This window comes from Hyperolius riggenbachi, chromosome 10 (assembly GCF_040937935.1).
Source record: "Hyperolius riggenbachi isolate aHypRig1 chromosome 10, aHypRig1.pri, whole genome shotgun sequence".
Lineage (NCBI taxonomy): Eukaryota > Metazoa > Chordata > Amphibia > Anura > Hyperoliidae > Hyperolius > Hyperolius riggenbachi.
Genome location: NC_090655.1, coordinates 196101984 through 196114090, shown reverse-complemented (window position 1 = coordinate 196114090; position 12107 = coordinate 196101984). Strand labels below are relative to the sequence as shown.

Here is a 12107-nt window from a genome sequence, read left to right as displayed (position 1 = left end):
CGTGATGTGGACCAGAAGGAAGGTGCAGTCTTCCTTCTGGTCCACATCACGGCCTGGGCGTTCCGATTGGCTACAGGTACTTGATTCTGATTGGTGAAGGTATACTGAGGGGGCTATTTAAAGGCATGTTGATGCTGATATGGTGTGACATAACTTTGTACAGCCTGAGAAAGATCTGGTGATCGAAACAGCGCTGCTGTCGCTGTGAAAAGCTTGTCATGCTTTTTTAAGGAATAAAGAGCTTTAAATACTACTGATGGTGCTGGCTTTACTGAGGAGTAAGCATTGGAACGTCTGGAGTGCAGAGACGCTACAAGCCTTGGCACATCTATCCTTTTTTTCCCCTCCTTGGGTGCTTGCTTTACACTGAGAGAAGAAGAATATCGATCACAGCTAAAAAGGTAGACAAACTTGTTATTAGAGGGCGTCTCTAATTTTTTTTGGGGCTACTCAGTCTATAAAATGGTATTAAAACACAGAGATGGGATTGCTGAGGGGCAGGTGGGTTCACCCACCCAAGTAGAAACATTGGTTTCATGCAAGTTCTCTTTTTTGGGCCTCAAATTAAATAGATTTGCTGCTAACCCATATTTGTGCCAAGTGATCTTCTGAACACTAGCAATAACCTACAAGAATCATCATTCCATCTTTTTCAGTAGCAGGGGCCTGTCTATAAAAAACAAAAACACTAGTTTGCATAATTGGGATAATTGCATAAAGAAAGATTTTCTTTTGTTAATTTGGTTTAACTCGATCAACTTGTCATGCCATAGGGACAAACAAGAGTTTTCCCTCCTAGTGCAGCAAGAGAAAGTTTGAATCCAAGTGGTTGCAATTGATAACTAGAGATGGTCCATTAACTGTACATTTTGCAACTTGAGAATCAGACTCAGTGAATGACTCAGTTTATATGGAGCTTGAAAATTAACCAAATACAGAGCTGCCAATTTGTATTGGCCCAATTCCAAGATGCATACAAACTTCAACACTTTGCACCAAGCTTAAAAAAAACAAATAAAAAAAAAATAAAAATCAGCATCTCAGTGATCATCTCTTTTGAGAACCTAGGAATTCCTTTATATACCTAGTGATGTATCTACCATAAAACATTTAAGAAGGACTCAGTAAATGTAAGAAATAAATATTTGGCATTATGTCCACTAGATTTTCCATTTATGGTTTGTTCAAGGCTTCTGGTCTTCAAAACACAGTAGGCACCATATAATACATTGAAAATTGTGATAAAGGAACACATTTATTTACATTTTTCCTGCCATCCCTGAGATTCTTTTTCGTAATTTCAAAGTTTCCATTGACTACTTTTTGCGATCACACTGTGCGTGGTCATGAAAAAGGACAAAATAAAAGACATTTTGTACAAAAATATAAAAATGTGCAGCCTCGGGTTAATACTGTCCACATCTCCCATCCATTTAGCTATCTGAATCCCTAAGGCTTGTTGACTCCTCTGGCGTTTCTCCAACTTTGCTCTGTCGCATAATGCGATTTTTGCGGCCTCCTTGCCCACCCTCTACTTCCTGTAGGAGTTTTGATACGAGTCCCGCTCCCTCCAGCGCGACCACAGAATGGGACTTCCTTGTGGGTCCTGTCCGAGGGTGTTCTACAGCCTGCTGGGACCCAAGCTTTTTTTTACGCCTCGCTCTTCGTCGACTAGTTGGAGAAGGAGTGTAGGAGCACGGAGATGGTGAAATAAATACCTGGAAAATCAAAGTCAGCTCAGATTAGGATTTATTTTTTTTATTTAAGCATTTATATAGCGCCGACATATTACGCAGTGCTGTACAGAGTATATTGTCTTGTCACTAACTTTCCCTCTGAAGAGCTCACAATCTAATCCCTACCATAGTCATATGTCTATGTATGTATCGTGTAGTGCTTGTATCATAGTCTAGGGCCAATGTTTAGAGGGTAGCAAATTAACGTATCTGTATGTTTTTGGGATATGGGAGGAAACCAGAGTGCCCGGAGGAAACCCACACAGACACGGGGAGAACATACAAACTCCTTGCAGATATTGACCTGGCTGGGATTCGAACCAGGGACCCAGTGTTGCAAGGCAAGAGCGCTAACCACTACGCCACCGTGCTGCCATACTGCAGACAATACATAAGAAGACCTATGTTTAAACAACAACCCTTCCAACCTGACACTATTAAAAATGAGGTTATGTTGCAGCAATCAGTGCCTGGGACACCCGACAAGTAATGTGACAGTCACATTGTGCAGGTCACGGCAAAGTAAAATGTAATATGATCTCTGCTGAAGGACCTTGAGAGAATGCCTTTTGTTTGGAGATGGAAATCTAAGGATGGAGGAACTTTGGGCAGAGTTTTTAGTTTAAATCAGAAACCTTGGTCTGATGCTTCAGAGGGTGGCAACTAAACATGCACTGCACATTCCTTGCCCACTCACATTGTATATAGCACGCAGGAGGGTATGTCTCCTGTGCAGGCCACCATCTGAAAAAAGCCTTATTAGCTTGATGGTCTGACATACCAGTACATCCAGACGGAACCTCATTAACTCAAACAGGATGTACTGATCACCAGGCATTAGTTGTCCTCCAAGGTCCCCACCCTGGAGAATGGATGCCATTGGTGGACAGAGATTTCACTTATGAGTAACACCATGAGCACATATCAAGTTTTTATAACAAATTCCATAAGGTTTGGGAGAGGTGGAAAAATGAGGGTTCTTAACTGGCTGTCGTATATAGAATGGCTGTGCTTCCCCTGGTATTCTTCACATTCCCTCTTTGTTACTTATACTGACAAGCTAAATTCTTCTAGATGCTTGTGTGTTGAAACATGACCTCTTAGGAGGTTTCATTTGACATGTTACTACCTTACTCACTGTACCGATGCCGTGTTTTATGACATATGTATTTCTGTAATATTTGCTTCCGAAATTTCAACAACTTTGGTACATTATAGCTACAAAAGTAATGTGTGACCCGATCCTCAGCCACCAAATTAGAAGGGCAATCCCCAGGTGGCCGAGGACTATCCTTTTCTTTTCCTCAGCTGTATCCTTGAACTGTATGGCTTTATCTGTATTCATGTTAACAGAACCTAAGCATATGTTTACTGATGCCATTTGTGATTTATACATCATGTATATATAAAAGTTATTTGCACCATATTTGTTACTGCTTTACAACCTTTGAGAGATAGATAGATAGATAGATAGATACTGTATTTTTTGGCATGTAAGACAAAAAAAAAAATGGGGAGAAAATGTCTGCCTTGTATGCCAAATACAGGGAGTCCCCAACTTACAAAACGCCCACCGATATGAACCACTGGCCAACCACAATATCGGGGGCTCCTTTTTTGTCCCCCTGCATCCTCCTCTGCTTCCCCTCAGGTCTCCTCCACTACCCATATATAAAATGTAAATAGTGGCAGCACGTCTCACCTCATCCAGCGGCTCCAGCGGCGATCAGAGATCTCTCCTCTTTCACTGTTCCCCTAGTGCCAGCTTCTGATGGTGATGCCTTCAGCAGAAGTCAGCACTAGGGGAGCTATGAGGGAGAGGAGAGATCTCTGATCACCCTCAGGCTTCTCTTGCTGATTTCTCTCCAAGGAGACCTTGTGCTGGGGGAGTTATATCTCTAACATTTGGCAGACCCAAGAGAGGGATTTTAGCACAGGGACAGCTCTGAAGGGGTAAGTGGCTGGGTATAGTCAAGATTAAATGGCGGCAGTGAGTGTTGTGATACAGCTGGCTTTATGGATAGTTACATCTGTAGAGTACTGTATAATTTGCCTCCTTACAAAAGTAATTTGCTACAATTCAGCTTTAAGTGAGGAACCAGCGGTTCTGATTGTGAGCCTGTCTTCAGGGGTGTAAAGAGATTTTCATATTCAGGAGTGATGCATCATGGGAAACCACAATTTCTCACTAAAAGCTAAATGATCACAAATGCTTTCTGTTTTAAGAAGGCAAATTACACTCAACATTGCTTTATAGTAGGAGGGACTTTTGGTCTCTTTTAGCCCCGTACACTTTTCCAGTGGTTCTGGGTCACCATGTGTTATCTGGGTATTCTGTAGCTACATCTGTCCTGATACTGGTTCTTTTAATGGTTGCAATTCTATTTTTAAGCACGCATTCTGTGCAACCTCTTTCATGCAGATATTTTTAGAAACAAACGTTTTTGAATTGGGAATTAAGCAGCTTGAGTACATTTTATATAAATGTTATAGGCCCATTTGGTTTTATAAATATTTTTTGAAGGTTGACCCCACTAGAGGATGATCCCTTGACCAGAGCAGGAATGGGTTTTTTCTAACACTCACTATTGGTAGTTGCAAAGTTTGCAAGCACCCCTTTGTTGTTTAATTATTTTATTCATTATTGATCTACAGCAGGCTTTCTCAACCAGGGTTCCTTGAGTACTCTGCAGTGGTTCCTTGGCATTTTCCCCCATTGTAGGATAAGGAGACAGTATAATGAGGGATACTGTAACAGAGGGTTGAAATAAATAGCCACACCTACTTTGAAAGACCATGCCTCCTGCCCAAAATAAATGCAGGGGTTCCTCGAGATCAAAACATTGTTTGCAGGGGTTCCTTGAGATGCAGAAGTTATTTGCAAGGTTTCTCCAGGGTAAAAAGGTTGAAAAAGGCTGCTCTACACTGTATCGGCCTTAATGTCCTAAAGTTTTCTTGGAAGTTTACTGGAAAATGTCTAATACCAACATATAGTAACAGGTTGGTTTGAATGCTTTATCTACAGTATTCATTTTGGTCCAGTTTTTTAGGTGGTGGTGGGGCTCTTTTCTTTAATAACTGTGTTTAATGGAAAGTGTTAATTTAACCAATTGATTCTACATAGATAGGTTTGATCTATTTGTCCTTTGTACCCACCTCATCTACTGATGTGCTCTCTTGCAATGCCACACAGGTAGTAACTTCCTGTGTTGAAGACTCTGCCAAATCTCCTTGCTGGACATCTGGATGGATATTATTGCTCTCGCATTGGTCCATACAGCTATCTTTTCTGTCAAGCGAGCAGTCATCCATGGAAGACTGACTTTCCAGCTGCTGCATTGCACCATTCTTTCCAGACACAGCATATAGTTCGGATTGGTCAATTGTGGTCTCAGAGACGCTTCTCTCTCTTTCTTCTGGCTTGTCTTTCGGATCTGGGGCAGAATCAGATATCTCCATTTCACTGATGGACCTCATCAGAAAACGCAGGTTCATCTTCCTTGTAGGATCTGAGCGCAGACTAGCCAGAGAGCCAGGAGGGCTGGGGTACCTGGATATTGAAGGTGTAGGTGCAGTGCTGGGCTCCCACAAGTAACTGTGTCGCTGTTTGCTACAATTGTAAGGGCAAAACGAGATACAAAATTATGCACTGCTAAAAAGAACAAAACATGTAATATACTGCATACAAAAAAAAGGCGTATAGCTTTTATTTGATTTCAGGTGGATATGATCTATTATTTATTAGTACCCATCTAGCACCCAAGAAGAAAGCAACCACCCATCAATGACAATAGACTTTGCTGCCCTATATTTTACTATATAAAATAGGTATATGACACTGCTCTCAATTTCAATACACTTGAATAAAAATGAATACGGATTCATGCGGTGGTGCGCTTATCTTCTTTCATATAAAACTGTAATTGACTCAAAGCGCACATATGGAAATAACTATGATCCACAGACAATTCCAATAATAGAAGAAATCTGTCCCTTGGAAGTATCTTCAAAAAACGTCCACAACACAGGTATGCCTTACTAGGTGAGCCACCTCCACCACACCCAGAAGATGGAGCACTCACCCTTAAGATGTGACTCCTATGAGATTGGGTCATCAGCGTCTGCAGGACAATCAAGGCCTCCCCCTGCCTGTCACAAACTTTCCAGTCAATCGTTCTTTGTAGCTGTAGATAATTAAAAGTATGATCGAACACTCGCATGTCAGTAGCTTTAAAATCCGCATAGAGTTTTAACGGGCTCAACCCCGATCGTGGGCCGTCTGGCTGGCTCCTGGTGCTCTGTGTGCCTGCCGTTGTTCCAGAGATGCCGCTCCACGTATCCCATGCGTCCTGGCCCCAGGAAGCTACTTACATGTAAGTGTTCAATCATAATTTTAATAAATTTGTAGTATGGTTTTACACTATGGAGGCTTGTTGGCTTATAGTTTGAGGTGAATAGGGGTGAATCAAGAGAGGTCTACAGCTGGGAAGAAGTATTGACTGGAAAGTTTGTGACAGGCAGGGGGAGGCCTTGATTGCCTCGCAGGCACTGACGACCCAATCTCATAGACTGTCACATCTTAAAGCGTAAAGGTCGGGCATAAAATCAAAAATCAATTATTTATTTTTATCTGGCAAACGAGTAATAAAGATGCTAACCAGGCAATCCAAAAAAGTAAAAAAAAACAAAACAAAAAAAAAAACACTTATTTTTCTTCTCCTTAAAACATGTTTCCCCAGTTTCCCTGGCTCTTATTTGGTACATCTGCCGCACAAAGGAAGTTGCAGGGCATGCTGGGTTGTCTTCTTTAGTATCCCCTCAGACTTAACTAATGCAGCCTGATTGGCTGAAGCCTCTTTCCCTCCTGTTTTCCCCTCCCACACCTCTGTTCCTCTCTGATTGGCCAATATTTCTCATGCTTCTCAAGCTACAGAGTCACACAATGACACCGCACTTTCTATTGTAGAGCTGGGTGGGAGTGTCTGAAGACTGTGTGTTTGCATTGGCCGCCCTCCTCCCAGAGTAAGGGAGGAATGGACATCAGTATTGGCTTAAGTCAGAGAGAATTAAGATGGCAAATGCCTGAAATTGAATTCTCTTTATTTACTACATTAAATTCACTGAAATAAAACCGTGGACAGTGCAATACACATGTTATTTACGCAGAGCAAGTATTTATCTACTTATATACTGTATGTGTTTTTTGTTCGTTTTTTTATAGATAGTATGCCTATGACAGCTCCTCTTTAAGGGCGAGTGCTCCATCTTCTGGGTGTGGTGGAGGTGGCTCACCTAGTAAGGCATACCTGTGTTGTGGAATATATTTTACAAGCCCAACATTAACAGCTGTCTTTTTTCAATGTATATATATTTGCAAACCTTTTTAGAATTTGACTTTATATCACTAGTAAATTGTTTTTCAGCTAATTATCTTTTTAAACACTTTATATTTTGTTAATGCAGACATGGTTCCTTGAAATGGTTAATCCTCATTCCTCTTAAATATCCCGTTAGATAGGTACATAATACAATACTGTTCATATTGTGTTCCATTCGCGTGTCCGTCCACATTTGGCGTTTGACGCGATTTTTATTTCCAATTCCTGGCAATTACCTGAGCGCTGTTTTTTTGTGAACTGCTTTTCTAAGCAGTTTTGCCAAGTGATTGAGTTTCTTCACTTCCTGGCGTCAGTCAGGAAGTGAACTCTTTGATCCGGAATAGAATACATACAACGTATTTATTCTTAAAAAAGCAATTGCAGCACAAAGCAATTGTGCTGCGCTTTGTGAGCGTTTGCGTTTTTCCTCTACCTTCCATTGAGGCAAAATTCGCACCAAAAATGGCCCATGCACCGCTTTTCTGAGCAGATCGGAAACAAAACGCTCAGATGTGAACAGTCTCTAAGATAATGGTGTAATCGCTTTCTGAGCGATTTTGAAAAACCGCAGTGCTTAAAAAATGCCAAACACACCTCGAGTTTGAGCCCTCAGGGCCAGTCTTCACTGAACACGGAGTGATGCGGTTACATAGCCGCATCGTACCGCAGCTGAACTGCAACCAATGCACGGCAATGGAACAGTTTCCATTGTGTGCTGGTTATGCGGAGCAATCCAAGAATCTGCACCACCTTATCTTTTTTATATTTTTAAGCTCCTAAATAGCAAACATAATATAATTAAGGTAAGTACATAAGTAATAAGAACAGTAATATTGAAATGAAGTTAATCAGGAACAACTTAGTTTGAGTGATTATTTGCTTGGAAATGTGCTGAAAGGTTATTTTTATCAATTAGGTGGTAAATAAGTCATTTATGAGAGGTTTTTGTTTTAATAGAGCCCATTGTCTCGTAAAAACCCAATTCCTTTATTTTTATGATCTGTGCTTTAGCAGGGGGTGGCACCTTCACAAGTATGATTTTTAATCACTTGGATCATACTCAGAGATGGATTTAAAGGATTTTATAGGTACAGTAAGCAAATATCTGCAGGCGATGGGTGCTAAAAAGGTTGTCCATTAAAAGTTCCATCCACCTTTCACAACCTGCCGCTCTGTCATCTCTCATCACAGAGTTTTTAATAGGAATCAGGCTGAACTGTGCAAAGCTGCTTCCCATTGTGGCTGAACATGTAATATGGGGCATATGTGATGGCATTTTAGTTAACATAATTAGTATTGATTTTAAAGCACCATCTTCCATGGCTCTGTACAGAGTGGGAAATGGACACAGTAACATTACTTTCCAGAGCACAGGAACATCTTTGTCGGGATGAGGCTGAAAGGTGAACTGTCAAATCTGATGAATTGAGATTCTCCAGTAAAGACACTGTGGGACCTGTCAGAACTGACTTGGCAGAAAGGAGGTATGGACATATATTTCTCCCTGTAGGCTAACTTTCAAAATTAGTCTGGAATTCCTCTTAAAAGGGAACCCAGGGTGAGCGGGTTATGGAGGCTGACATTTTTATTTCCTTTTAAATTATACACATAGCCTGGCTGTCCTGCTGATAATCTGCCTCTAATACTTTGAACCATAGACCCCGACTAAGCATATGCAGATCAGATGTCTATAACAAATCTGACAAGATTAGCTTCATGCTCGTTTCAGTGTGTGATTTAGATCCTACTGACCAGAAAAATCAGCAGGACTGCCAGGCAACGGTTATTGGTTACAAGAAAATAAATATGGCAGCTTCCATAGGTCTCGCCCCAGGTTCCTTTTAAAAATTCTGACAACCTCGGAAAACTGGCAAAGGTACCGTAATTGGTAGGTCCCCTTGATCACTGCATGTATGCTGGAGACATGGGACGCTCCTGCTTCTAATTTAGTTGGAGGAGCGATGGGAAAAGGGAGGGGGTGAGGTTGGGTTTGGGGAAGGAGAGCGATATGCCTAAGGACTCTCTATGGGCTTGATTCACTAAAACAAATAGCATGCCTTATCCAAGGTAACACGCCTTATCAGAGTAGCATAACGAGCGCTACGTACTTATGCCTGCTAATTGGCAATGACAAGAGCTCCACTCGTCCTGCCCTGAGCCCCTGCGGGTTAGTAGCGCTCGCTGTGCTACTCTGATAAGGTGTGTTAACTTGGATAAGGCGTGTTATCTCTGATAAGGCATGCTATTTTGTCTTAGTGAATCAAGCCCTTTATGCCTTGAGAGGCAGGATATGACAAGAATTCAGAGCAATTATTTATGTGAATGGTTCTAATTAGTGGTCTTATGACTGCTTATTAATATTGTTGGTTTGAACCCAAGTTTCCTTATTTGGAAACCTGGATTACGCCACGCACCACACTTCAGTACCTCAGCTAGTGGAGAGGGTCATGGGGAGGTGACTCACGTGCGGTTCTCGAGACTGACGCTTCCTCCGTCCAGCTTGGAAGGAAGCATTAGAGTCACGCCGGGATCGAGGTCATGTGAAGAGTAGCATGGACCACAACCCCGTGACCCTGTCCACTAGCTGAGGTAGTGAAGTGTGGTGTACAGCGTAATCCAGAATTCCGCATTACAAAAGCTGGATCCAAACATCAACACAACTTAAAAACACAGTTTAGACAAATAACCTACTGCCATTTAAATTTAGAATAATCTTTTTGTAAAAAAACAAACAAAAAAAAAACAAACAAATTTTTGGCTGATGCTTAGATATTGCTTCACCTTGCATCCAAGATGCCCTGGTACGTCTGCAGTTGCCGAAGGAATCCAGCATTTGGCTGCACAATACTTCTCCTCTCCTTCACGTGTTTCAGAGCTTCTTCCAGTGTCCACTCATACTCTTTCATGGCATAAGCAATCACAGTGGAGGCGGAGCGAGAGACTCCCATCTTACAGTGCACCAGGACACTGGTACCTTTTTGCCTGTGGAGAGGAGGAAACAGGCTAGCTTGAGGTCTTCGCTCCAACACTGCTTATAGCTGTGAGGATGTAGATGGTGGTGAGTGAGCACAAAAGTCATAGTTATCAGTGTGCTGACATTCACAAGATCCTTGGCTGTATTATTACTGCATGTTCAATCTAGACTACTGCTCCCAATTGTGAATGAATCAGATGCCTGCCCATACAAAAAACAACAACAACGCACCCAATAGACCCACTGATAGCAGTCCAATTACACTGGAACATACGTTGACAGTGCACCAGGTGCATGCAAGAGTTCCGTTAGTAGATCTCAAAACAAAAGATCTGTTAAATTCCTGTGCAGTCTTAAAGTGGACCTCAACTCAAAACTTCTTGAGATAAGAAACCGCATAATAACCTTTAAAGAAAATGTATTTCCTTATTACAGTTTATTGAACTACTAAGATTCTGCAGTGTGCCTACTTCCTGGTTTGCTGGGAGCACAGAAAGGGTTAACCCCCAGTGTTTACATATTAGATCAGAATTCGGCAGAGTCGGGATAGAGCTGACAGCTCAAATTACACTAGCTGATTACTTGCTGAGGGAGAATTAGACGGGCTGTGCTCTATAAAACACACACACAGGGTGGACACTGGATAGATTTTTTAGTTTTCCTTGTCTCCTCTGCAACACTTCAGGTCTGCTTTATGTATGGCATTACGACACCAGGACTAATAATTATGAGACTCCTAAAATGACCATGGAACCTAATCTCTTTCTGGACCGTCCAGAGGTGACCCTGTTCCTGCAGGAGTCATTAGCTGTACAAAGCAGCAGTCTTGCAGTCTTTGTTATTCATGGTCTATACTAAAAATAATCCAGTGACTGAAGGATCTTACACTCCCATCTGTGAGCCTGCGTATGGGACACTGTGGGATGGTTGTGTTTTGGCCTGCTTTTCTTCCATTTGTTCATATGAAACAATGCACAGAGTTTAACCAAACAGATTACTTATTAAAAGTGAAATATTTCAGGAGGGGGGGGGGGGGGGGGGTTTGGGCTAAAAATACATTAAACTCTCTCTCTCTCTCTCTCTCTCATTCACAAGGCTGCATAAAAAAACACCTCTTATTAAACAAAAATGTAACCATTTATCTTCAAGATTTTTGGACTCCAAATGGCAAATCAGAAAACCAGATCAGCATTTTTTGGTTTATAATTAGACATGCAGATCAATCTCTATATTTGTGTATTTTAGGAAAACATTCAATTTCTTTTTGAACCACCTGAGTACCAACCTGCAAAATTCCTTATAAAGTGTACCTGAGAGGAAAGGATTTTTACTTGCCTGTGGCTTCCTCCAGCGTCCTGTAGTCGGTCAGCTTCATGCGCAGTGGCCGGTAACCCAGCTGATTGCAAACTTCACAGGAGCTCATGTAGGGGACCAGGATGGAGAGGAATCTGAGAGACTACAGGGGGCTGGAATGGACTACAAGGGGCTGGAGGAAGCCTCAGCTTGAGTAAAAATAATTTCCTCTCTTTGGTCTCAGGTTTACCTTAATGGGCAGCCCACATTTTACAATTCTGACCCTGTGATCGTCTATTAAGCATGTAATATACCTGGCAGAAGAGATGAATCTATGAGTCTCCTTCCAGTATGGTAGAAGGTTGGTGCTCTCTTCATCCAAAACTCTAATATTTAAATAGGTGAAAGTCTCTGGAAAGAAGTTATCGATCTCTTTAGTGACATTGAGGATGTGTGTAACCCTAGGAGTAAGGAAAAATAATGGAAAAAAAAAAAAAAACTTAAAAAAAAAAAGTAAATTACAATCAAATGCAAGTCAGTGTATGTCATCGCACTCATTCTGCAGGACAGTACAAAGAAATAAGCAGGTGAAAGGGTTTTGAATGATAGCAAGCAGATTTGCCTCTACTCAAGTCCAACCACTGAAACAAGATTTGTTTGCTATGGATTTCTGGGCATAAGCATAGACAGCATTACAAACAGCCGGATTTACTTAGGCTCTCTGAT

The 12107-nt window shown here is 41.5% G+C and overlaps 1 protein-coding gene across 4 annotated transcripts in view; it reads right to left on the bottom strand.

Moving 5' to 3' along the window:
• Nucleotides 1-247: 247 nt before the first annotated feature.
• Nucleotides 248-12107, bottom strand: part of SSH3 (slingshot protein phosphatase 3) — a 71534-nt gene continuing 59674 nt past the window's right edge. For all 4 annotated transcript variants that reach the window (XM_068258218.1, XM_068258221.1, XM_068258220.1 and 1 more), the window contains exons 11-14: nt 11696-11842; nt 9896-10096; nt 4893-5346; nt 248-1718 (exon numbers count right to left, since the gene is read on the bottom strand). In XM_068258218.1, coding sequence (XP_068114319.1) covers nt 1434-1718; nt 4893-5346; nt 9896-10096; nt 11696-11842 — 1087 coding nt within the window. In that variant the 3' untranslated portion in view covers nt 248-1433. The remainder of the gene's footprint in view (nt 1719-4892; nt 5347-9895; nt 10097-11695; nt 11843-12107) is intronic.